Here is a 27,636-nt window from a genome sequence, read left to right as displayed (position 1 = left end):
CTTGTTTTTATTTCATTTCCATTTTACTTTATTTTTAATTATGCTCAAAGGTACGAAATACATTGAACTATTTGTTTTGGTTTGGTTTAGTTCGGATTGGTTGTAGTTTTGTGTATGATCTATGTCGATCTGGGGATCTGTTGTTTCTAATCGTTAACTTACATGAGACAAACGTTGGGATCGATACAATACAATGCGCTTCAATTTAGGGGGAAATACTGTGGGTGTGAAACCAAGGTCCTGCTCTATTTCCAATGTAAATGGTTTAAATAAGTCGAGAATAGAGTATTGAAACCTCCATGAGCGGGGGTAATTTTTTTTGTTTCATTTCTGTTCCACGGACAGGTCTAGTGTATAATATTTTGGATATAATTATGGTTTTTGCAGGCGATCGTTCAGTTGTATGTATGTATTTCTTATACTGGTTGGTTGGGTTATTATTATACCTAGCTAATGTTCAGGGTTTAACAAAATTAACCTTTGGGCTTTTATTATATTTAACTTTTTTGATTGATGCACATGCATGAATTCAGGCACATAGATACAAAAGCAACAAGGACTATCAAAGGTCTATGGGTAAACTAAATGAACACTTCTTTCGACTAACCAGCATTTCGGTTACGAATCCTTTGACAGGAAGTTTATGGTTGAGGTGACAATTTAGGCGGGAACTGTATGTAAAATTTGTAGTGATTGCTATAGGTTTAAGAAGGTTTAATCAACGATGGAATGTTCTCTAACTTTGCATCTAGCGGGGAGTAGCCACAAACATTTTTTTCGTTAACTACCCATACATAATTGTACATATGTATGTATGTATGTACCAGTATATTCATGTACATATCGTCTATTTATAATCTGCATTTTTCACACTTAACGCTTTTGGGCTTTCTCCGATTTTTTTCGGTAATAATCTCTTAACTGTAGGGTAATAAAAAAATACATCTTTCTCCATTTAATAATTAAACATTTCATACAGTTGTTATCCTTCTAATTCTCGTTTTTGTTTGTCATTCGCCTAATCCGTAGTTTTAGCGTAATACAATTTGCAACTAGACTAGATTTAATTAATGTATAATTTTTGTATACATATATTTCAATTCTCTTTCTTAGGGGTATTCTTCTCGAGTGACTTAAAAAAATACAAATCAGATAAGGTTTTTCTTTTGGCTACTAATTTCCAAATAAAAGAAAGCTAGTACAATATGTGTATGCCAAATAAAATACTTAACAACAATTTTGGCTTTAATATTAGCATATAAAAGTATTTTTCCATTGTCACAAAACCCAATTTAAGGACAGGATAATCTGAATTAATGCCCGAGCCTATAATTGAAGAATACCCATACCCAAATTGATATCTCCTCCAAATAGTATACATATATATGTATGTATAAATAATTCTGTATAACGAGTCATGGCATTCAGGTTCCTCAGATCCTTTCTGTCGGATTTCCTCAGCATTCGTTCCTCAGTATTGCCTAAAATATACATCTAATAATACTCAAAAACACAAGTCTAAACATTTCATCTGGATCCCTCTCAAACGGCCGTTTCATGATCCGTTTCATCGATCCTCCCAAGGCGCCAAGAGTTCGGATCCCCAGCTAAAAGGTGTAGATGAAAATAAGAAAGAAAGAAAAAGAACAGCATATTTACATTTATTTTCGTAGTAATTGGATGATCAAAGGATGATAAAAGGAGGCAGAGACTAAGTTTCCCACGTTTAAGGAGCACTTTACAAATACGTTTTGCTTATCCAAGGCAATGGAAATAACAATTTAAAAACTTTTGCATGCACAATCTAAAAGCAGGCACACGAACGGTCACACTACATAAATTTGAACACTGAACATTTGAACTGAGAGAGAGAGAGAGAGAGAGAGAGATAGTTGTATACACAGAGAAAGAGACGAAGACACACACAGGCTAGCATACATACACAGTGGGCTGCAGTTGTTGTTTCAGAATACAGGGTCTACTTTTGAGACCCTTGCAGAGGGAATGGAATTTCGCTTTTTGTATGCAGTTACAAATGCAATCGGACCATCATCAATTAGTCTCTCAGTTTCAAAATAATTAAAGTTTAAATTGTAAAAAGGCTAACACATAAATCGTTACAAAAGGAACGTTGATGTCTTAAGGAAAGCAGTTAAAGAAAACAGTTTTTGAAAAACTTCAACCTATATGATCTTTATTTGTATATAACTAACAGCTGACAATGCTTTGGCTTCCCATCAACCGGTGATTTACACTCCATGGAGAAACCGGCTCACTTTTTTAAAGATCAGGCAATATTCGGACTACAAATTTAATAGCAATCGGTCTGCAAGGGCACTTGTGGTTTCGGTGACCGAAACTTAGGATCCATTTCCCTACAGTACGTTCGACTTACCGCAATCGTAATACTTCGATATCCTAGGCAGGGCTGTTTCGTGGTGGTTGTTGGTTTTGATTGGTGGTGTTGTTGTTGTAGTTGATTAACGTTTATGATGGAGTTTGGTTTGGAACGTTTACGTTAGACATACAACAAAATTATAGTCACCGAAAAAATAGAAAATCAAATACATAAATTTCATCACAAATCAAACATAGATATAAACTTGTTGTTGTTGTTGTTGTTATTGTTGTTGATCGTGGGAAATCAGTAGAAAACGTGGTTAGGATAAAAGGGTGAGAAAATCGATCACATGAATAAATGTAACACAGAAACAACTTTGATTGCGATACATCATCCATCACGTGATTAAATATTACACTAGTAAATATACACTATTTCTAAAATAGATGTAACACCTGCCATCTAATTGGAATCGAATGCCATTTTTAGACGCTCTAATCGAATTGCAAGTATTTTTAGATTCCCAGTTTACTTTCGCGTGTCAATCACTGGTGATAATAAACTAAGTTGATACAGAATAATGATAATACACATTTAAAAAGCACTAAGGCCCTACAAAAATATATATTAGAGCGTTTCATCTGCAAAATTATAATAGAAACAATCCTCTTGAACCGATTGAATTTGTCCTGTAGTAAACAAAAGAGCTAGGGTATCCATACTCAGTTACATATTCCCAAGAGGTGCAACTCAATACGCCTTTAGTTTTAAACAGGTATTGCGAATGGGCGCAAGTGATCGGGCAGGGGCGTGGCCAGGTGGAGGGGGGCGTGGCATGTGCATACTGTCGTCGGCTGCACTTTGTGAGTGAGTTTATGGGCATGCATGCTGCAATTTTGATTTCCGTATTTATTGATTATTTGCAAAGCCGATCGATCGGAGCGATGAATGCTGCACGCCCCGCACAAATCCATACCCTATACAAACGGAATCGTTCGCAATCGGCACGCGGTGATCGCGACAACAGCCAAATTGTTTAATTAAATAACAAATATTGTTTTGTTTTCCTCGTGGCGGCAGGCCAAATAATGCGAATTAAAATAAAAAACATATAAATGCCATTAATGATGTCAAATGGCCGAGCGCGTGCCTATGCCCTTTAAAACGAAACTCGAATGCGGTTCGACTATTGGATTAATCTGCAATACTTCATCTTGATTATGTGTTTTTTTTTTTTTATTAGCTTTCGGTTTTTGGCTTGTTTACATTCACATTGATTCCATTACGTTTATTACACTTTCTTGGGGGAGCATTGGATTAGGGGGTTCTCGGATTTACGGGTACTCGGGATTATGTACAGCAAATATATATAGCGTATGTACAACAACTTAGGCTATGTATTGCTTAACATTATCAAATATTATTCGATATTAATTCTAATTAGTTTTCACGCTTTCTTCAAGCTCAATTTGTATGCAAATCAATCAACGAATCAACGAAAAATACGTATGCATATAGAAATACAAAAAATAATAATGTGTTAATGGATTGATTTAGAGACTTGATGGATGTGCCAGCACAGTAAATTTCCAGTAAATGCCAAGCGGTAAGAAATCAATTTAATCAAATAAAGCGTTGAAAACTCCTGGCCCAGCGGAAAAGTTCATTTATCATCTATCACCCACCTATCACCTGTCACTAGACTGATCGATCTTGAGATCTGGAATCGGTAATTGAAGCTGAAGAAGAGCTGTAATCAAACCAGTTCGCATACCAGTCATTATGCTGGTGAATACTCATCATAAGTTCTTGGAAAATGGCCTGCGTCTACAAAGGTTTCCTTTATTACACGAGTGTAAAGTCGCTTTAGAAGATCGACGAAGTGGTACTTAAAACCTTCTTCCATTCGTGATCAATTACTACTATAAAATATTTGTATATTGCGTTCTATATTTAAGAATACTAAATCCGATTCAAACTCAAAACCACAATCAATCAATTTCAAATTTAAACCTTGGTTGGCTTTCTGATCGTCCATAATCGCAAAACCCACTCAAACTGAAACTAATTCATGTGCAATCAAGTGTCTTGTCTGACTACAACTCAACATACAACCATGATCAGTCAAAATAAATTACAATTCTTACAACTGGTTTGACTACAGTTAACGATAGTTTTTGCGAAGGATTCAGGGAGCATATTGAATTCAACAGTGTTGCTAGTGTTGTTAGTGAGTTTCCTACATGTTTTTGTATTTTCTTTTGAAAATAGTTGGTTTTTACCGTGGGATACTAGTATATAAGCACGGTTTTAATTAAATGGTTTTAGAGCAAAAAGATCTTTCTTGTTTTTTTTAACGAGGGGTACATGTTATGTTGATGTCTACACTGCTAAATAGAGTTGTCAGGTGAAATTACAAAGTATTTAAGGCAGTGTTGCCAGTTTCCTAGATTTTAGTTAGTTTCCTTACTATACAAATATATTAGTTTTTTCTTTCTCTGTTTGATGAACAACTCTGCTCATTGCTGTTAATATTTTTAAAAAGCTTGTGTAAAATCTTATGGCCTTCTAAGTGACAACACGATGTTTAAGTATATTTCCGCTGGGACGAAAAGTTTATGTTTGCCAAGACGATTAGTTTACATAAAACAAAACCTCAAGTCTCTGGCTAATTGTTTGCAGTAGTGGGGTAATACAAAGTTGGCTATTAGAACGATTAGATGTGTTAGATGTTTGTTTAGCTAGTGCTAGTTGCTATACTAGATATGAGATGATTATATATGGGACTCGGGATGCGGATTTTGATGGATAGCTTCCAGATTTCTTCGACAGCTCTTTTTGCTTTTCTGATGATCGTGATGTTGCTGTTGTTGTTGCTGTTGTGGTTGTTGTTGCTGCACATGATTGATGACTGACTGATGACTGATGGTGGTTTGCATGTGTGGGTGGTGTTGTTTATCTGGTTGTTCTTGTGCAGGTCAAAGGTGAAAAGGGACGGATGGGTGCTCTGATTTCTGTTCGTGGCAAGTTGAGCAGCAGCAGCGGGCGATTGCATAAATTCAGATTGCACTTTGCTCGATGTTGTTGGCGCTGATTGTTGCTTCTTGTACGCGTTGTTGTTCTAGTTGTTGTTGCAGTAGTAGTTGTTGTTGTTGTTGTTTGTACGTGCGACCAAGTAAAGGAACATGCTCGTCTAAAATTAGAGTTTTGGCGTAGAAAAGGTAAAAGAAACGAAACAAAAAATCAAAAATGCACAAAAAATACACAGAAAATGTAGTACAAACGAAAATTAAAATTATAAGTTAAACTATGTTACGGTATTTAAGTGAGGTTAGGTTGTTTCGCCATGCAGAAAGCGTGCAAACAGATAGAGGGCGAGAGAGAGAGAGAGAGAGATAGCGACAGGGGGGAGGGAGACACACAAAGTCGAAGTGGAGAAATCAAGAGCCCCACAACTTCAAAAATGTTAACAAAAGCGTGGGGAAGAGCTAACCACAGCAGCGGTCACTAAAATAATGCCGAGAGTACATTTGAATTATCCTAACAACACCATTTCAATAGCATATTTTTGTTCTTTAGATTTAATACATATATTTACATGAGACGGAAATGAAATGCTTCAATGTTTAAATTGGTGATTATGACTTTAAAGACTACTAATGTAAATGTCAATAGATTATTCAAATTTGGCTATGTTTGCATTTAAAGATTATTTAGTTAATGCATGTTTCAATTACAAGGTTTTGTCAAAAACTGATCTAGGATTTAAAGCTTTGTTAATTATTCTTGCTTTAGCTGAAATATTGTTATTAATTTCAGCCTGTTAGGTAAGTGATTGATTAGGTGATCTGACATTGTTACTATTTTGTTAACCGCCGCTGTACAATATTAGGTTAACAGTGTTAAGATGGCTGAGGAGCCGACCGGGTCAAAGGTCAAGGGTCAAGGGGACTGCACTCACCCTGTAGCTGCCGGTTGATCAGGGCCGTCAGTCCGTGTCCCACATCCACACTCTTCTTGAGTATCAGCATGGGCTTGTCCTCCGCATCCTCAGCATATCCACCAGAGGGCAGGAAGCCATTGCTGGCTATCGACTCGCTCACCTAGAATCCAAAGGGCATTCCGATTACCAGGTCTGGTTTATACATAAATAATAGCTTCTTCATTGATTAACATGATGAAAGTGCTATCAAATACTTATTCGTTATTAAAGTTATTGATGAAAGAACTAACCTGGGTGACCTGCATCAGCTTCTTGACCACATCCCGGCCGAGAATGTGATCGAAGACGGTCTGCAAGAAGGGCTCGGCCATAATTGACAGTTTGAGCTTGTCGCGATGCCAGATCAGCACGCGCGACTCCTCCATGGCCATGATGGAGACCTGTGGGTATATGGTATATCGTGAAACAAAAGTACGCGGATTGGTTAATGAGAAGATTGAGTTTGGTAAGAAAGCACACCCACCTGAAAGTAGTCATCGGTCGAGACGCCAAACCATTCCGGCGAGTCTAGGAACTGATGGGGAAACACAATGTGCAGGGCGCGCTGATGCTGCGACACCACCAATCTGTTGATAAAAGAGCATCAGTATTAGCCATCGCAAGCGCGGAAATGAATCCATTGAGCACTCACTTGCCGCTCAGCACCAGCGACAGGCTGTCGACCTTGGTGACCTTCTCCTGGGCGTAGACCTCCTGGTACTTCAGGGCACGTATCACCTTCATGCAGTTGAGCACCTTCTTGAACTGGTGGCGCGTCACGTGCAGCGGCTGGAAAAGTGCCAGGTACACCTGCGAATGGATCGATAATGTTGATGGTTATTGCGGACAGCTACAGATCAATTAAATATATTTATTTGCATACTATATACCAGGTATTTACTGGTGTTCAATATTTGTGCGTTCAATAAATACGAGTATTCGTAATTTGACTTTTAAGTACTAATACTTAGCGCTTTTCGCTCCATGTATCTTATTATGACAAATGGGCTGAGCTATTTCTTAATAATCACATAATAATAATGCCGTTCATTAAACATAATGTACGCAATTAAGTAAATATTTACCGACAAATGATTAATAGCCCTTAGCCGGAAAGTATAGCTTACACCCGATAAAAGCAGCATTATTTACTTAGAAACCCCGTTCTTATTTGTATTTAGTTCAAGCTAACATAAACGCAAAGTTTCTCTGAAAACTTTCCACCTATTCTTACTAAAGCATCAATGGGTTCTAACTGCTGGCCACATAATACACCGAGTTAATGTCCGTGTGCCCAATAAAGTAAAGTGGATGCGCAAATAAAAAATGCAATAAAGTAACGGAAACTTCCGATTTTCTTGGCCAAAAGACTCACATGGAGATCAATAAGACAACAATCTCTGTTGCCAAGTAGATGTTGTTACACTCGGCACTGAAAATCAAACAAACAAACAAGTAAACTAAGCAAATATTATCGCCGATCGAGAGTGTTAACTGCTTTGCATTGCGTCAAGTACAACAAGAGCACGCCCCCTTTTCCCACCTGGTTCTCTGTTCTTATTTAAATGAGGCTACACTGGGAGAAAAGACGACTTCCAAGAACTTCAAAGAAACTTGTCCCTTTTATGACGCAGAAACCTTTCGTTTGGTAAAAAAAGAAACCCCAAAGACAGAAAGAAAAGAAATATGTAAATATAGTAAGTTCTTGAAAAATTAAGAACTTTTACTTTAATGGCGAGAGTTTTCTTTCCGTGTGCTTATGTAGCGTGGGCGTGGATGAGCTTTGGGCCAGCTAAATATTGCTGCGACCAGTTTTTGGGTACCACCCCACCCAGCGCCCCAACCCCTCGAGATCGAAGAGCCAATACAGCGATCACATGGCCAAAATGTAAGACTCGTGGTAGCAACAGTCACACACGACAACGTTAACTTGTTGCCATGCAAAAATATCGTGTGCTTTGCTGACGCAGCCGTTAGACGAGACAGCTTCAAGCTGAAGCTTGAGGCTATAGCCCCCGATCCCGATCCCGCCCTGCTCCACAGGTGGGCTCCCATGGATCGGGGCAGTAGCAGCACTCACAACTGCAACATCGGAGGTGGTCGCATTGCAGCTCGCAACATGAAACGCCAGCAGTTTTCAATTTTCTGCTACCCTATGTGAAAGGTATATGTGTTCAAAGTTTAAACATACATTTTGTGCACTTTCTGTGCCATTTTCAAATACAAGAATCAAACATATTTCAGACATTTTCTTAACATACAAATGATTTAGCAATACAACTAAATTAATCATACATAAAAGGTTATCTATTCTTTATATTGGATTTATGTTACCATTTGATAAGCAACAAAAAGTATTTCGCTTCAGTCGGTTTCGACCAGGGTAATGTAAGTAATGACATTTTAGTCAGAGTTCAACGAAGTCGACTTTACACAAAGGACTTTCAAATCGGCCCGAATGCGAATGCGGTTTTATTTCGATGGGTATTCGTCGCTTAATTTTTTCATACCGAGGCGACGCGCAGCAATAACATTAAACATTAACGAGCATGGCTAAATAAATAAATAACATAATCAAGAGGTTTCCCCGGGCGTCGGACAAATTGTGATCCGGTGCAGGTTTTGCTGGCGGATCCAGCGAATCGTTTCGATTTGCAACAGTCGCCGGTCGCCAGTCGGTCATCGGACATTGCCGCGGATTCCCGAGTCACGTAGGCCAGTCTCCACAGAGCCACCGAGCCACTGAGCCACCGAATCACCGCACCACCGAGCCACTGAACCACTGAGCACCACCACCAAGCACGAAGCACCAAGCGCAGCTCAGAGAGTCACAAAAAAGCAGTAAAAATGAAAACCAAATCCGCACAGGCGCTGAGAACGAAGAGTCGCAGGCACAGATATGGATGCACTAAGAAAAAAAACTGCCCATTAACCAAATTGTCAATCAAATCAGCTCAATGGATCAGCTGTCCAGCAGGCAAGCAATCAAAAGTATAATACTTTATTTCAGTTTCCGATCAACCACCTGCAACTTAAGCAGCTAGGAAATAATTAAGAACTCGAAATATTTCAAGCAATTGAAATACAGAATTACAGATTGAAATAGCTTAATTTCTTAGTTCATTTAGTCTACAAACGTGCGTCTTAGTGACCAAAATTGCTCTCTGTGTACAGATGCGGCAGATAAGCGGCCCCTAGATGATGATGAACTGCCTGCCGGCTGGACAGCTACATATACATGATGGACTGCCGTCGAATGGGAATATGAGAACACGGGATGGGGATGATGGGGTCGTTATTCCTTTGCTGTGGGAAACAAAGCACAATTCCGTTGTACCGCTCGCAATTTGCAAATTGAAATCAATGAAAGCGAAAGAATGCCACAAAAAAGTACACATAAGTATTAAAACCAAAACAGAGCAATTTGCGAACGATCGTCGGCCAGAGATAATGCTCTGCTCCACTTTGGCCAATCTCTGAATGCGATCGGATCAGCTTCTTCTCGAGGCAGATCCAACTGACTAATGGCCAAAAAGGTTTCCTGGGCCTGAAGCCATGAATGAGTTCATCCGGTTAAAGATGCATTGCAGGACTGTTAACTTGGCCAGCGTTTCCGTTTAGCGAAATGGGGAAAGATAATTCAACCGTGCGTGCAATATTGTTATAAATCAATGTGTTATCTAAAGACTGTACTTAATTATGAACTTAGTTTAACTTATAAAATACTTATAAATGCATTAATCAAGTAATGTGGGCCATACCCTAGATAGCACTAAATCATAACTTAACAACCAACTATTTAGATCTCAAAAGCAACAAATTATCCTAAAGGCCTAAATCTGCATAATACAGACTACTAATAACTCATTTCGCTTAACAACTTAAAGAATTCTTCTGGAATTCTGGAATTCTACCAGCTGATTGCGTTAATCTGCCCACCCAAGCCCAGCCAAAGATCACTGTGAGGAGCATTCTTCGCTCGCAACCTCTTAATTGCGAAGAATTCTCCTGGGGCATGCCGCAGATGACGATCGATCCATTATGGGGGACACTTATGCGGTTTAATTATCGCTGATCGGGTTTAATTAGTTGCCCCACTCGATCGATCGTTGATTTTATGGCTCTGTTTTATGTCTTATTCCGCTTTTTCCGCTTCTTGTTCGCTCCTAACTGACCTGCCCAAATACGCATATAGATCATAGAGAGAGAGCGATGAAGATCGGTGCGAAAGGCATTCAAGAGCCATTGAACCTGATGATGAGCCCCCCAAAGAGAGAGGCTCTCTTCCGCCTTCGCCTTTAAGAGAGTCGCAGAAGTAACGGCCGGTCGGCAACAGTGGGTCGTAAAAAACAAATAAACGCTAACAAATGTCGATCGCTGCACACGACGGCGTTGTGTGAACAATGGAGCTGGTAAACAAAATCAAAATCGATTGCCGTCAACAAGCAACTGCTGCTGATAACAACACTGACCAAACTGCAGCGGAGTTCCATCTCCCACTCTCTGGAAGTTTTCCGCCACTTTCTGGTCGCTTATCACGCCAGAAAAGCCGTTAAAATGGCCGAGCAAATGGTGAAATACCAAAATTGGGCATTTTCACCTGCGGCGGAAATGTTGATAACCTGTTTGCGGTATGATGCACACCTAATTATATTTTTAATACGTTTGTTTACATTCCAAAGTGCACTTCTTTCCTCTCTTTGAATGACGAAATACTAAGACTACGCATTTTTACCTTACTTATTTACAGGAATTCAGGGTAAATCTCTCTTCGATAAAACAAAAATGTAGTACTAGCATTCAAGAAATCTTACAGCTTTTATGTCGAGTTTTAGGTATATCAAGCAATTATTACATTATTAAACATTACATTACTAATAATAAAAAACCAAGGTAGAAATATTTCTTCACTTTAAACAGTCCCCAAATTGATTCAATTTTTTGTTTGGATTTTTCCCTATTTCCATCGCTAATTGAGCTGTCAGCGATCTGCGCCTCATTTTCCAGTTGATTTAGGTGACTCATGTGACTCCAGAAAGGAGGCGGTGGGCGTGCCCGCACCCAGTAGACATGGCCCATATATCTGGATCTGCTTAGGCCGCTCACGTGGGTCGCTGTTTTTGTTTTTTCCCCTTAGGGATTACGCCGCACTTCGGGAAATGATTGAGTGGAGGCGCGTGGGTGGGTGTGGCAAAGGGGCGGCTCTGGGGGGGGCGGAAGAGGGTGGTGTTGACCATGTCGTGGTGTTGATCATGTCGCCCTCTTCTGTTGGATCAATGCCACATTGGACAGCAGACGCTGACGCAGATGTCTTTCAGCGACACTCCATGTCTTTTTTTTTCTGCGTCAGGTGCAGAAAGAAAAACATTGCCAAGTGTCGCCTAGTCATCTACTGGATCCCCCGACCCGGTCTACAAGCCCCCCTCATCCGGCAACATTCATTGGCCCATATGACGCGAAAGCCGGCCGGCACGTCCGCATTTGAGGCAAAATGGGGTGGAATTAGCCACAGTGCCCAACTAGGGAATAACGAACCAGACTTGGCCCACGTACCCCTGCTGCCGTTCGAAGAAACCACTGAATGAGCTAAACTATAAAAACTAATCGAATGACAATAAGATAACCAAAAATATTCAACGAAAACTATGAAAAAGCAAAGCGGAATAACGAATGACACGGTCTTCGAGCTTCACGATTATCGAAAATGTTAAATTTTACCAAATACAAGACGTTTTTATAAGACTTTTATACACATTTTAATAGTTAATCTTCGGCATCTTCATCCTCATCATAACCAATAGTATTAACACCATATTGCTATACACCATGGAAACCATTGTTGACATAGAATGAATATCAATTGAATTCGGGCATTTCTTATTGTTTACCGCATTCGGTGCCACGTGGCCTAATATAATTTATAATGTAGTTAATGTCAAAGTTCTATGAATAGTTCTCTTAATCGTTATATCATTAACAAGTCCATGTCATAAATAACCGACCTATTTGATGATTGATTTAGTGGTAGCGTTGTAAAATGTATATTATCGGTGTTATTCAATAAAACAACTGTAGGGAATTTAAATTATAGACTTTTAAAGGAACATCTTATTATAAGAACATTCTCATGTTACTACTTAAGTACAGACTGCCTAGTTTACGGTTAACCTTTAACTTCAATGAATATAAAAACACATACAAAATCTTCTGCTGTAACATTTTTCATTAGCAATCTGTGATCTCGGAAAATTGTTTCCAACTTGTTATGGATCTTTTGATTTGTTCGACTGACTGACTGATTGATCGATTGACTGCCATTTGCAGATTTTCGACTTCGAGATTCGATTCATTCATTCATTTATTAATAATATAATTGTTTTTAATTTTTTATTTTTTTTTTTTGGTGCCGCCAACTCGCGGAACGTGCGGCACATGACAAGGGGATCTCCTCGAATCGATAAGATGTACATGGAGAGTACTTTCTATATTCGATTCCTGGCATGGCCGATCGCGTCGATCGCCGATCGATGGCTGCCCACAAACTGCTCATTATCTAATTGCGGTTCACAAATCCCAGTCGCACTCCCAACCATTTCGATCCGCTTCGATTTGTCTGGCCGGACGTACATAGATCCCTCCTCCGATCGTTTTTGGCCAATCGCCTCCTTATGGTGCATACAAATACTGCCATTAATTCCGCTTTTGGTCACCCAATTTGGCCGGACATCACAGCACTGCCCGTGATTTCTTGCCCACTCATCGTGGCTCTCAAGAATCGCGGTTCTGCGGATATATCGCCGGGTGCTGCGGTGGATCGGGGATAATGCCAGGCTACGGTTCGCTGATTGGCCATGATTAGCCTTTACGCGCCCAGCTTAATCAAATGACCGTTAATCAAGTAAACAATTCGTTTAGTCTATTTTTTGCCAGCACGTTCGCATTGGCCTTCATTCTTTTTTTGCGCATTATTTGGGTGAAAGATTGGCCAGATCGGAAGAACTGTGGGGGACTTTGGTCTGATCTGACCAGGCGCGGATCTTCGCCGAGCCCCACTGAATCACTGGGTGATTCACCCACGCAGACTTTCCTTATCATTAGCATTTCGTATCGGTCTTTGATTGACCGCTATTGCATTTGCAATCGGCTAGGGCTACGTTCTAGGATTCTACGAACTAATATCAAGTTCTAAACGCATTTTGATTGCATGTATGGTTGGTAAGAACTTGCTCAAATACCGTTTAATCATCGCCTTGTAATTTATATTCATTAAATTTTTAGTGGTGATACCCCTTCCTCTAGAGATTTCCAACTTGAACTGATCGTGCTTTTTTCAAATGATTCAGCAATGATTTCTTGCAGATGTCTTTCGTCAGTGGTAAAGTTTGAAATCCCACAAAATCCGAGGCCCGCAAAAGTTTTTCCCCCCGAATGGGTAACAGATATTTCGCAGATACATATTGAATATCCGTTGGGAAGTTTCTCCGGAATCGAATCGAAATAAGAACGAACCACTCGACGTCAGTGATCGAAAGCTTGCGGCATTCGCCGAATTTAAACCGACGACTCACTCACTGGTGATAAACCAGAATCGGTGGATCCAAAGTATATACTATGTAGATATGTGTGCATCAAGCGGGGATTGCTCGACCGCTGTTGACGTCGCAGGAATTCAAGGCATGTGCATTTCCCGGTGGACTCCATACTTTTTCGGCGCAACATTGTTGGAAAGTTTCTAGCGAAAAAAAAAATTGAATGTCTGAAGGTTGGGCCACAAACTATTCACATGTGGCATCCATTTGTCAGGTGCTTATAAGGCGGCATATAATGCCAAACGATTGCAGCGTGACAGCCACCATTAATTGAGACTTACTCGTACTGGGTGATAAGGTGGCGGCTCTCTTAAATGGTACCTCTGTGGATTTAAGAGACCCCCAGCAGATGCCCAGCCTCCCAGCGCCGCTCTTCTGGGATAATCCACATCGCACATCGCATCGCACAGTGGGCTTTGCAATCCGGCTTAAGTGGGTTAACACCAATGTTAAAAGGAAAACTACAAATTGCAACCTGACTTAATGGAAACTGGAAGTAACTGCATTGTTTTACTATTGTTGGAAACCAATGTCTTCTAATCATAGACCAATTGACTTATCTAATCTTTTCTTAAGATTGATTGTCTGAATATATGGCTTAACAGTCGCAAAACAAATTTGTATACGATAGTTCATACATTTCTACATATTTTATCAGGGTAACTATACAAATTGCAGTGCCAATGATCTAACGATCAAAGATGAAACTATCCAATTGTTTGATTTGGTATTTATTTCAATGGGTAAAAAATATATATGGGTATAAAGTTCCCATCTTATTGGTAGTCTGAAGAGTGATTGCTGAAATATATGGAATAACATATAATTACACATTCGCTCACGATGATTATATACAGTGCACTTTTATAGGCGATACAAGAATGAAGCGTTCTATCCAATTGCGTGGTTTTCACATCGATGCGTTGCAAATAGGTTATACAGAAGATAAGAAAGCACGCGATCATGGTGATCTGGACTACTGGACAAGCCACAGAATGCCGCCATTGGGCCCACTGTTGCATCAGCTCCGTCGATTCGATTCGAGTGCGAAATGTGGATCTCGAAGAGAGAGCGAAGCGTTCGCCGCGTCCAAAGAGAGCGGAAGCAGAGCGGGCAGCGCCGTCGGCGCAAGAACTGGCGTTGTCGGCGGTATATATAACACCTAATGGCAGCGGCGACTTCCCATTCAAAATCGCACACCTCAACGCGCCGCGTGTCGCACTTGGTCCCCCCGGAATCCAAAAAATAACCACCCCAGAAATTAACCCAACCCCACGTTAAAATCGTAATCGTAATTAAAACCCAAAACCCAACCCGAAAGCGCGGTGTAGAAAAATCCCAAAAACCAATATCCAAATACAAGTATAAAACCAAGCAAACGGAAAGTTAAGTAACACCAATACAAATTTTTTTGCTGTGCGAAGCGAGACAAAGAAGAGTGCCAAAAAGAATAGAGAGCATCTAAAGAGGATTACCAATTGAAAAAGGAGCCACAGAAACCAATGCAAAGATGTGCCACAATTCAGGGATCGTGGAGAAAAACAACGAGCAGCAGATCGAACGCTACATGGCCTGTGGGATGCCATCGAAGGCGGTGAAGAGTGTCAAGTACACGCTGAAGAAGCGCGAGAAGAAGGAGCAGCTGAGGAGAGATCTGCAGAAGGATCTGCACAGGGAACAGCAGTTGCTCGAGGAACTCGAGTTGAGCAGCAGCAACAGCGACTGCTCCTCCTCCTCGGTCTCCGGCAGCGATAGCGAGGATAGCGGCGTAACCGAAACCGTTCTCAAATCGCCGCCAGCGGCGGAGACGACTCCCAGTCCAAAGGTCAGCTCACCGCCACCCACACCCAGAAGCGACCTCCTGCGATTCTGCCCGCGTTTTCGTAAGCTGCAGCAGGAGCAGCAGCAACAGATGCTCAAGGAGATGGAGCTGCAGGAGGAGGAGACCCTGACCAATGCCGCCCTGAAGGCTCAGCAGCAGCGCAAGCTTAGCTCCATGGAGCCGTCAATGGACGACGCCCTGGCCATCGGCACCCAGATGACGAGGCAGGTGTCCGAGCGAATCACCTGCCTGGTGGCCCAGCTGCAGGCCAGCCGCCTCTACACGTGAGTCTCCCCCTTAAGCTCCATTCTCTGCCTCTATCCCCCTAAAACACATCTATTACCTTTTAACTGGACTCCATTTCTCATTGTCTCATTTCAATAATTACCTACTGAATGTTTAAGAGATAGAGTTCCGTTGAAACTTTCTAATATATTCGCGTAATACCAGACAAATCACTTTAGAATATTTAAATCAACATTTTGCTAGTGTATCTTTTAAAATACCATAGCTGCTTGTTCTTGTTTTTTAACAATTATTATTATTATTAATTGGTTCTGTTAACAACTCAGTTGCGAAAGCAATTACCAATTAGTTTTTCTCCGTAGACGCCAAATATTTTCTATTTTTAATCACAAAGTACAAAATTTCTAAAAATAGCCAGCGAATTAACGGGAATTTATTAGATCTTTTATGAAGTAAATATTTACGGGACAAAATTAAATTCCCCGAAGTTAAATTAGTCTGCATATAGTATAAATCAGTTATTTTTTAGCGGTCATTGGTCGACATATTGCACGCCCCCCGTTACTAAATACCAATAAATTCATCAGCTGACAGAAGGAAACCCTCCATGCGGCACTATCTGTTCTTATCAGTTCATTGTCACGGCTGTGGATCATGCTGATCACGCCCCTTGTATTGATATTTATAAATGCAAATATAGTCGTCGAATTTTTCCACCGTCTGCTGTTGTCTAGGGTGCACACAACCGTTATGCAAACAGCGGACCACGGAACGTCTGCGGTTGGTCTATTGTAACACTAAAAGTGCGTTCCTAACATAAGAATAGAATACAATATCTAACTGCACAGAACACCTTAGGTTTAATAATATAACTTAAATGCCACAGCTACTAAATTGATTTGCAGCAAGCCCAAATTTATGAGTAGCTACGGAAATTTGTTGGCCTGATAGCGAAATACAACGAAGCCCATTAAACAGGTTGTTAGCACCCCATTGATAATGCCTGGCAGCAGACGCCAAACTCGTGACCTGCACGATATCGATCGTCACAGTGGAACCACAAGAAAAGGAGAAATTGAAATTTCACAGCCATATAAGTACAATATATGTACTTGTCGACAACATGCAGAGGAACCCCTTCCTAACCTTAGTTAACGAAAGCCCCAATTTCTGCGGGTGATTCACGGGGATTTGGGCCTCTAGGCCGCATTACTAACGACAAGTGCGTGAATCTAAAAATACGATCTAGTGATATTCGCCTTGACCGTAATGCTGGCTCAATGTCAAGCGATAAGTCAACCCTCGGGGGGGCGCGGGGGTGTATCTCGATACGGTCGTTATCTTGCGGCCAGTGGGGCGCTGTGACGACAATTGGCAAGTCAACAGAGTTCCCTAAGACCCCCTGAATCACCCGCTCTCGTAGGCTCGCTCTCTCGCTGCGGTTGTTGCTGGAGTGCAAAGTGCGATCGGGTCCTACGTCATCTGGCAGAGCTTTCGCAGGCGTACAGTCAGGGTCACAACAGTAGCACACGAGGAAAATATTGAAACAGAATTGCTGCCGAGGCAGGACCCTTACCAGTCGTTTAAGTTAGCTAGTGGCAAATTTCCAACAATAATGAAATCAATTATTTGTATTGTACGTTGCTATGGACCTATTATGTTGACAATAACTGTATTGCCTTCCTGTCTTTGCTCCTCCTCTGTCCGTAAATCAGCCGCGTTCGCCGCGTTTTATAGTTTTATCAGCTGGTCCCCAGCTGATACAACTGAATTCGCCCCAAGTGCAAGTGCAAAACTGCATTATCCACGCTCTCGTTTTATGATTACCGCCTAGAGATTGCCAATTTCTGGCTTTTAGTTCTGGTCCCCACGAGAGCAACGGAGAGGGGTATAGTGGGGGGCGGCGAAAATATACAATATTTGGTTGCATGCGTTTGCGCACGTACGCCACTTTGGCTCTATTCGCCGAGCGACAAAAACAAAAACGAACGGCGAAAAAAGTGTGCAAAAAAGACATAAAAACGTAACAGACGGATATGCAAAATGCCAGACTAAAGAGAGGTGGGGAGACGGAGACGCAACAAATGCGTAGACACGAAGAGAAAGAGATAGCCATAAAGCGAGGGAAAGGGAGACGGCGAATTCGCACGATCGCAATCGGTGCAAAAGTTCGCCGCAAATCAAATCTAATCAGACATGAGGGCCACGTGGGTACCCCATAACCCATTTTCCCGCGGAGTTTGGACCATCGGCAATTGTGTAGCCATTGCATTAAAAAGTTCACAACAAGAGTTGAACAGAAAGCGTCACAACAGCACTTCAATTGAAAAAAAAAAACAGAGATTGCATGGCCTTAGGATAGAAACACAGCTATAACCCTAGTTTTAGGTCATAATCGATAATAATCGATAATAATCGACAATAATCGACAATAATCGATTATGTACGATTTATCGAATTTATATTTCGATCAAAATCCGATGTTCCGCTAGCAAGTTAGCTTCTCTTCTTTCATTTAATGTTTAACTCAAATTTAAAATTCTTACAATTTTACGTTTGCCTGCTTTTCACTCATCGAATACGACGCTCTATCATTGCAGAATTCTGACGCGTACGACACAACCAGCACACTTGATAGCCGTTTGCATATTGGTCTTTGTGCTGATGACTGTGGGACGCGACCTCATCGACCCAACGACAACAGTTGCAACAGAAGCAGCAGCAGAAAACGCAGCAGCGTCTGCAACAGCAGCATCGACGAGAACAGCAACGGGCGGAGTTCTGGCGGCCTTGGTCTTTCTGGGCGCCTTTGCCACCCACTTTGGGTCGCAGATCTGGATGACATTTGTCTCGGGTAAGTCTCCTCAGATCGCAGTACTATCCTGATCATCAGGGATCACCCATGAGCATCCCACACATTCATTGTTTCTTAGATGAAGCCCATATTACATTACCATTCGGGACATTCATTGACTCATCTCAGCGAACTGTACTTTGAAGATGGTTTTAGCCATAACTTTCAGATCGCCAAGGTTTCAGCATATAATATGGACTGATCACTGTTAACTGGTTCCATTGCCAAGATCAACTACCATAATTCATTTCTTTTAGCCAATCCACACTCGTTGCATTTGAGCCAGTCCGCCATAGATCGTAATTACATTTTGTAGAGTCGCTGGAACTTTAAGCGGATTATAAGCAAATCTAATTTATGCCATATCCTTGCAGGACTCTCGCTGTATTTCTCTCTGCCCCGCCACGTTTTCGGACAGTGCCAGCAGATCCTGTTCCCGCGCTACTTCGCCCTGAACGCCATGCTCAGTCTGACGATGCTGGTGGTGTATGCCAAGTATTTCCTCAGTGGATGGACGACATCGGCGGGCATCCAGATGGGATCGCTGGCCCTGGCGGCGGGAATCGAGGTGGTGGTGCGACTGTATCTGGTGCCACCGATGCTGCAGCTAATGCACGAGAAGTACAGGATCGAGGATGCGATCGGCAGTGGCCAGGAGGTGGGCAGCCTCGTCCAGGGCGACCTCGTCGACTGTCCGCACTATCAGCGCATCCACAAGGGATTCCGGCGCATTCACATGACCATCGCCATTGGCAACATGACGGTCATGCTGACCACCTGCCTGCAGCTGTATTTTCTGGCATCGAAAATACGCCTTAGCTAAGGCAAGCCCGGAGTGAAGAATTTATAGATTTAGGATCCCACCACACAATGCATACCACACATCATTACTACTGTATTTCCATGTTCGATAATTGTCTCAAATTCTATATTGCTTATTGAACACCATCCAATCCCAAATGCCCCTCCTCCGCCCCACACACCAACACACCCATACCGACGCACGAAAATATTTAATTTCTCCCAAGGACGCCTTGTTTGCTGCGACCTTTCAATCTGATTTCCTGTGATAAACTCAGCCCGCCTCCCAATACAAAAAACACCCACCCACAAACCACAGCACATTTAGCCTATAGTTGATAGCCAATAATTTACAAGGAGTTATTAATTAATAGCCTATTGATAATTAATTATACTGTTTTTTTTTTTTTTTCTCATTCATTAATTTTCTTCTGTTATTTATTAATCCACCGAAAACTATGTTTTTCTCTGTTTTAAGTGCGGATGTTAAGTGAATGTAATTTATATTAAAACAAAAGAAAAACAACAACAAAAGAAACAAAAACAAACACCAAAAAAGCACAAAAAGAAACAAAAACACAAAAAAAAAAAATAAATCAATAAAAATATCCAATCAATGTGTACAATTTAAAAGATTCTTTTTCTTGCGGTTCATTAACTCTATAAAAAGTTGTCATGTATTTTCATGATTTAATCGATTGGGTTGCCTACTTCTCGGCTTTAGAATAATGAAGTGTAAACTTCAAAAATTACGATTACCGGAGCATGCCTGTATACTTTAAAATATTTAATTTAAATCGCTTAAATCTGCATTTATAATTGCAATTTAAAACTTAAATTCATTAAGATACTTCAGAACTACTCTATAATGTAAATCCTTGTTTTTGTGTTTATGGTTAATAGTGTTGATTTGGGCATATATCACTTACCGCCTCGATTTCCTGCTCGAATCTCACAGGCCTCAGCCGGCACAGCACCACGACGAGATAGATGAAGTTGACAAAAAGTCCCATGCCCGACCACAGCATGACGTCCGGTGCACGGGCCACCAAGTAGCCATGCATGCCCATCATCAGGCAGCCAATGAGCAGCATGGCCCGCATCCACAGGGATCCGTAGGGACCGTGTGGAGCCAAAAAGGCTAGGAAGAGGAAGGCCCAGCCGAGCTGAAAGTACAGGTGATGTGGCCCAAGGCACTGTTCGATGGACCAGTCGCCGGGATTGATCGATCGCAGGGTTCCATTGTTGTCCCAGGTGATCGTTCCGCTGCTGGCGGCGCTCGTTCCCGCCGTGCTCTGCGCGATTAGTGTGCCGGCAGATGCCTCTGCTCCAGATCCCGAACTACCCGGTGCTCCTGCTCCTGCCCCCGTAGCCGCTGCTCTGCCCATGCCGATGCCCATGACACTACTGGCGCTGCTGCCGGCGCTGTTGATCAGGGCGCCCATCCCAACGCCCGCTGCACTGCCCGCCGTGCTGGGCATTTCGGTTATCCCGGTTATCCAGGCGATCCTCCTCCTCAAGCTGCCTTCGTTTCAGTCTGTCGCTCTCCTCAGCCTGATCGTTGAGCTATTCTTTGCAGCACCTTTCAATCTCTTCAATTGCAAGAAGCCTAGCTGGTTGATATATCCGCTAACTTAACCGCTTGGTTGTTGTCCCCGCTCTGTCAATGCTTAAAATTTGTCTTCCCCTCTTTGCTTACACTTTTCTATTTCCGCCTTTTTAGCCTTCAGCTATAATTGTTGTTGTGGCTTACGCACGGGTTTCTTTAACTTTCGTGATGCTCTTGTTATTGCTGCTGCCCTTTTGAAGATGTTTGTGCTTTGCGGTTCGTGTCTCGAATATACAGTTACATGCGGTTCTTGTCCTAGCTAATTTAAAATTGAATTACATTTCATTTTACTGCTTAAGCCGCATAGTTCATGGCCTTAAACTCTCGTTTCCTTTTTTTTTAGTATTCAGCTGGGGCTATTGCTGTGTAACCTTTGATGTGGCAGTTGCTGCTGCTGCTGCCGCCTGTCACATTTTGCATCGCTTAGGCAGCTGCTGAAATAAATGCAAAAAAAGGTTGTCAAAAAAGTTGCAATAACTACCAAATTAGCCTAAGAAATATTTAATGGGTGAGTGCTGAATAAATGCGATGGTAATTAGCTACGCCAGTTCATTAATTAATTGTTAATAATAATTGCAACACGGTTAAGTCCCGTTGTGAATCTTTTCAGGTGCTAGTGAATGCCCCAGTTCTCGGAGATTAGCCACAATAATTAGAGTAAACTACGACAAGGATAACACCTGATACTGATTAAAGATGTGTACATTTTTGGCGATCGCAAATAGGTTTTAACGAAAAACTTGTTCACCTAACAACCCTACAAATGGGAATGGAATGCAATTCAAACGAATTTCAAATCAGTAATTTGTCATTGACTGCTGAAATTAATATTTATAAAATACTTGCCATACAAGTGGGATACATTACATTCCCGCGGTGGAATTTAATACAACTGATTAAGAACAATGCATACAAAGTGCAGATGTAGTCATTGGAGTAAAAGTAATTGTAATAATAAACATTCAATATGATAATGAAACTCGGCTGACTAATCGTACAAATGTACATACATACATATATGGACACATGGTTCCCCAGATATGTAGTTTCTATTACTTCGGCGACTACTTCCCGTATCTTCAGATCAAGACGCACCCAAAATTCCGCATAAATACTCGGAAATTCACAACACTCTATATCATGCGAAAATCTACAAAAAATCACGGTAATCGGGTATAAATCATACCAAAATCCACAGCAATTCACGGAACCAAAGACTATCTGCAATGTTTTTTTTTTTTCGGCCGACAGAGATCCGCACAACCTGTTTCCGACTCGACCAGGCCAACAAAACTTGGCCAAAAACACTCCAGAGAGTATATACACATATAGAACAAAGCAAACAACGGGTGCGAGTTTTGTTTGCTGACCCCAAAAGAGAACGGCAACCAAACACAACAAATAAAAGCACTGGGAAAGTGGCCAAAAGTGGGCGAGGGCATGGTCTATACGGCCTGTGGTCGGTGGTCCCCATATACATAGTTTATGGTATTGGGGTTGGTCTGGTGAGTGCGACTGGAAAACGAAACATTTCCGGCCTGGACATGAATAATAAAACAAAGCCAACGAGCAGGAAAGATAGCGTGGAAAGAAAGGGGAGAAATGGTGGATAAAAGAGCGACAAAGAAGGGCATCAAAATAATCAATTTGATGTCGCAAAGTTCGTGGTCGCCCATGCACAGGGAGAAAGCATTGAGGTGGATGACATTATTACATTTTTCGAAATTGCCTAATTCATAGTGTTTAATTCATTAAAACCTATTGACCGAAAGTTAAACAAAAGTCAACCGAAGATTATCAAACTTGAAGGATTTCTCTCAGTGTAAGTATTGACAGTGGTCAACCAACCGATGAAAGACAGTCCGATGTCCATGATGACGATCATAATGCGCCAGTGAGTGGACTGTGTTGACGATTACTCAACACTTTGCATATTGGCTGCACTGCCACAATGTCTTTGGCGTGCGCTTAATAACGATAATGATGATAGTGGCAAGTGACATACATCAGTCACAAAAACAAACAAGGCCAACACTTCCTCGTCATTATCATCGACTCTTCGGGGGTGTGCAACACAACAAAGCAATGGAAATCAGCTGAGTGTTGCCGAAATGCACATACCCTAAAAACGAAATGAACATTTAACACCAAAAATAGGGAATCTCGGATACCTACAATGTTCAAAACCAAAAATTGAAAATTGAAAAATTGAAAAATTCTTATTGTTAACATAATTATGTCGGGCCCCAAAGTGGTTCGTTTTTTAAGATAGGCGAGCGACACCTGGCGTTGGTTATACGTATTGGGGTTATTTTTTGGCGTCATTGACCTTTACACGCCCTAAAATCTTTTTGTAACAACTTTTTAAACATAGGCGTCACTTGAATCTTCAACCTCATAGTTTACGGGATCCCAACGTTCATACGGACAGGCAGACGGACGGACAGGCGGACAACATGAATTGATTAGGCCTAATCCCGAATATATATAGTAAGCTACTTACTCTTCGAGCTACGGGTATAAAGTTATTATTGGTATTCAAAATCGTAACCTTTATAGATAAGAAAAAAATGAAAATACTGATATTTGTTTCGTGTCAAAACAAAAACACTCGGACATAAGGGTATACATATATGTATTTAATATTGTGACTGCAGCGAAAAGGTTCAAAATGCTTTCTCCCGAGCGCGCCCAAGTTCAGAAACTATAAATACTCTCTATAAAGGGTATACCCACACCAACGCATGCACACACACTGTGTGGCAACAACAAAACTGTGGGCAGAGAAGATGAAGTCATCGTTTTTGTTGCCTTGAAAAAAACACACAGCTCGAAAAACAAAACAAAACACAAATCAAAAACAAAACAACAAATGCAAATACAACTAAGCGCGACTTCGCTTAAATTAAAGTCCATAACCAAAAGTAAAATTGGTACAACGCGAACGAAGCAAGTCCAAAAACTTGACAAAATAAAAAGAAATATTGCGTTGCGAGGGGAAAATACAAGTTAAATAAAACATGAAACTAAATGTTAAAATAAAAATAGCTGTCAATGCAACTATTAAATGCCCCGCATAAGAGTTGAAATTAATGCTAAGAACACAAAACCAATTTTTAAATAAGAATTATTTTCATGCGAAAATCCCAATAGGTTGTGGCTAATAATTGCGAGAAGAAAGGAAAAGTCGCCGGGTGAAAATAGGTGAAATAGGGTGGGTTGAATGACATGTCAGTGGCCAGTGACAATATTGGAAAAGTGTGGGTTTAATGGCCGATATGGAGTCCCTCTCGACTTCCCCAACCCTTTAGTTTTCCCCTTTTTTTTTCGTCCTAAGTTCGTGTCGAAGTCATCGATTGCCTTTGTCCAGAAATTGATGTTTACTCGGTGGCAATCAACGTAAAATCGTTGTGGGGGGCATCTAATGAGAAATGGCATTTAGCTATTACATATAAGCGATTTTTTGTTTGTATTTCGCTGCAAATGATTATAATTATGGAGAAAGTCGCGTCACTTATAGGTGGATATCAAGCGAAATGTAAAATTACCCTTCGTTAGCAAAGGAAAAGAAGTATAAATTTCATTTCTATTCCACACATATACCAAGATTAATGTTCACTAACAGCACCAATTAGGTTCTCATTGGACTTCTTTTAAAATAGGTATTAAATTCAAAAGTCAGCATTAGCTTCAAATTTTAGTTGGGTCTAAAAAACGAATTATTATTATTATTGTTAATATTAATGTTGTTAAATGTCACAATGCACGAGTGCACTTCGAGTTTTTGATATATGTTTCATCAATTAAATTTGCATTCAGATATCGATAAGGAGTTATCGGCAACCCGCACAATTCCATATCTCGCCCGATTCTAATTGGTATTTGGCCCGCAGACAAATTGTGGTCGTAATCCAATTGGAAGCGGAACTTGTATGGCAACAATTGGAAATGGAACCGGCGATAGAAGGGAAAATGAAATGGAAAACAAAAAGAGAGAGGGCAAAAAGGGAAGATCAGGCATTAAAGTCATAAGCTTCGAAGAGGCTTAATTACGTGGAATTAATTGTGTAAAACACAACGCTTTCTGCATTTCTTAAGGGTCCTCGACTGCCTTCCTTTGTTATTTGTAATTTTTAACTACATACTTTGGTAGGGCAAGTGGAGACTGGTATGCCGAAAGTGAAACGGCGGCAACTTTTTGCTGTCCTCCGTTTTTTCCCTCGCCAATTTCCGTTTCCCACGTGTAAACAAAAATAATAATAATAACAATAACCAGACAACAGGCAACATTGTCTCGCCCTATATGCCATATTAAATCTTACATCGTTTTTATGGCCCAAAACGGGCCAGCCACAGCAAAAATGTTCAAAATTATTTCGAGGCGAAAGCAGAAATAAAAAAAAAACACTTAATCACTCATTGGTCATGTATGTAAATGGGTTAGGAAATGGTCGACATAAATGCACATAATATACATGGAAAATTGATGGATTACCTTACTAATGATCTACAATAATTTCCGGCTGCGTCATAACTATTAGTGATAGGAAATTTTCTATTGTGAAAATCAGTTATCAACTGTTGAAGTAAGACTTTCATCCCGAGGCAACCACTGATAAGGAAACATTTTGATACTTCAGTCTTTTGGCACATATGGTCACTTATCTTATCTGAATGCTGCTGTAGATGCGATATCAAATAGTTTTCAGTTATCCAACAGTTTGTATGAGGTTTTAACTTTAAGGTTTGTTTAGACTTAGGAAAGATTTTGCTAAGTAAAGCAGTTTGTTTTTAACTTTTTGAAGTGCACAGCAATTTATTGTTCATCACATTAGATCTTAGAACTTGAATTCGAAATTGGAAACTCATTTTAGAGCTATTCTTCACTATTCGCTCATTATATCTTTAAATAGAAATTTTACCAATTCATCCCCATTTCCCCCTGCTCATAAGATCGTCAAGTTGAAAGCTAAGAAAGCAAATCATCCCAATTGGACCTTACAATCAGATGTGAGAAAGTCACTTCATCGATTTTTTCCCAATAAAACAATGAGATTTTACTCCTTCAGTTCTAAATTTTCGATTTTTTGGGAGCTTGGATAATAATAAATTGTAGCTCCTCGATCTTCTTTCCCTTTCTCTCGCCTAGGCACACAACTTCCATAAATATACGCACACACACACACACATACATACAAGTTGCATGCCAGAAATGCCATGCAAATGCAAACACCCACACACACACTGAGAGAGAGAGAGAGGGTGGGGTGTGAGTGAGTGGGGGGCCCAAGGAGGAGAGAACGAAGAAGCAGATGCAGAAGTCGGAGTTTGTTGCTTTTGTTTTCCTTCTCATCCTTCCCCCGCCTAAGCCAACAGTCGATTCCCTTCTTCTTCTTGGATGCGTGCTGGCAACTGCAATCGCTGCCTCTGCCGGCGCCGCTGCCACCACCCGCACGCACACATTGACGTCCGGATATATACATATACATAACACATGCATTTTTAAAAGCGTGTTGATGTTCGATTTTTCACCATTCTTGCTGCACTTTACACACAAACAAACATTCGCCATCGTTATTATTTAATTACTTTTGGCGCGGCTTCAATTAAAGAAAACCAGCAACAACAATGCTGCGAGTAAATACACACACACACAATACATATGTATATATTTATGTATATATTACACATAACAAAGCTGCCACTAAAAAAAAATCAAAGATTCGAACTAGCAAATCTCACACACGCAAATAGGCTTGCCCGTGTATTTGTGAGAACAATTTGTTAAATATTTGACACGTGAGTTTTTCATTGTTTAAGGTAGAACTTTTTCTTCTATTTACCAGCAGAAGTCAACTTGTATTTACTCCGATACGCGTTTTTTCGGGGATTTGGTTCTCTCGTTTCGATTGAATATACATATATCTCGAATATCTGATAAATATCAGTAGTTTTTCACTGAAAACCGTGATTTTCCTGCCCGGCGATTCATCCGATGTTTTCTTGTCATATTTTGTTCGAGATTTTTTTAAAACGCAACGAAAACACGAAGCAGCGGTGCTTTTATATGAGAAATATATGGCAATTTAAACGGCTGTCGCTCTCTCTCTCTCTGTCCCTCTCTCGCTCTCACGCAATGAAAACGAATTTCGCGTGCACAGTGGTCGCAATACACTAGCATACACGCTTTTAAGTTTGACAATTGTATTCAAGCTAATAGATTTAAAGGCAACAAGTTAAATTTTCGTAATTTATCTGAGAACAGTTACGTTTTTTTTGTGCTTACGGTTGCTTTAGTCGTCTCTTAGCATATACAAGTGTCCTTGCCTTAGTTTCAAACTCTCGTTTAAGCGCATCTCATATATTATGACAAATTTTGATCATAAACTAAA

General features: G+C 40.7%; 2 protein-coding genes across 6 annotated transcripts; one reads left to right on the top strand and one right to left on the bottom strand.

The window, feature by feature from the left end:
- Positions 1-4: 4 nt before the first annotated feature.
- On the bottom strand, positions 5-27,333 carry LOC6526140 (blood vessel epicardial substance). 4 transcript variants are annotated; one of them, XM_015191158.3, is made up of 8 exons: positions 27,088-27,333; positions 20,565-21,678; positions 6,976-7,133; positions 6,808-6,910; positions 6,575-6,724; positions 6,303-6,444; positions 2,396-2,428; positions 5-1,607 (listed from the first exon to the last, which is right to left on the bottom strand). In XM_015191158.3, exons 2-8 carry the CDS (start codon positions 21,114-21,116, stop codon positions 1,543-1,545), a joined length of 1,203 nt encoding a protein of 400 aa, XP_015046644.1. In that variant the 5' UTR covers positions 21,117-21,678; positions 27,088-27,333; the 3' UTR covers positions 5-1,542. The 4 variants fall into 4 exon arrangements, with proteins under 4 accessions (XP_015046644.1, XP_039233726.1, XP_002101954.1 ...); XM_039377792.2 differs by lacking the exon at positions 2,396-2,428 and having other exon boundaries at positions 27,088-27,332; XM_002101918.4 differs by lacking the exons at positions 5-1,607; positions 2,396-2,428 and adding an exon at positions 3,600-5,534 and having other exon boundaries at positions 27,088-27,330.
- Positions 14,668-20,265, top strand: LOC6526141 (transmembrane protein 205). Of its 2 annotated transcripts, none has more exons than XM_002101919.4 (3): positions 14,668-16,018; positions 18,581-18,834; positions 19,209-20,265. In XM_002101919.4, the coding sequence occupies exons 1-3, from the start codon at positions 15,423-15,425 to the stop codon at positions 19,655-19,657; spliced, it is 1,299 nt and encodes a 432-aa protein (XP_002101955.1). In that variant the 5' UTR covers positions 14,668-15,422; the 3' UTR covers positions 19,658-20,265. The 2 variants fall into 2 exon arrangements, with proteins under 2 accessions (XP_002101955.1, XP_039233724.1); XM_039377790.2 differs by lacking the exon at positions 14,668-16,018 and adding an exon at positions 18,162-18,187.
- Positions 27,334-27,636: the final 303 nt, after the last annotated feature.

Source organism: Drosophila yakuba, chromosome X (assembly GCF_016746365.2).
Source record: "Drosophila yakuba strain Tai18E2 chromosome X, Prin_Dyak_Tai18E2_2.1, whole genome shotgun sequence".
Taxonomy (NCBI): domain Eukaryota; kingdom Metazoa; phylum Arthropoda; class Insecta; order Diptera; family Drosophilidae; genus Drosophila; species Drosophila yakuba.
This window is presented reverse-complemented; position numbering and strand designations above follow the sequence as displayed.

Coding starts and splice junctions, on each gene's coding strand:
- LOC6526141 (XM_002101919.4), top strand. CDS start 15,423: ATGTGCCACAATTCAGGGATCGTGGAGAAAAACAACGAGCAGCAGATC. Junction 16,019..18,580: donor CAGGCCAGCCGCCTCTACAC/GTGAGTCTCCCC, acceptor CTATCATTGCAG/AATTCTGACGCGTACGACAC. Junction 18,835..19,208: donor CTGGATGACATTTGTCTCGG/GTAAGTCTCCTC, acceptor ATATCCTTGCAG/GACTCTCGCTGTATTTCTCT.
- LOC6526140 (XM_002101918.4), bottom strand. CDS start 21,116: ATGCCCAGCACGGCGGGCAGTGCAGCGGGCGTTGGGATGGGCGCCCTG. Junction 6,911..6,975: donor TCGCTGGTGCTGAGCGGCAA/GTGAGTGCTCAA, acceptor TTTTATCAACAG/ATTGGTGGTGTCGCAGCATC. Junction 6,725..6,807: donor CGACCGATGACTACTTTCAG/GTGGGTGTGCTT, acceptor ATATACCCACAG/GTCTCCATCATGGCCATGGA.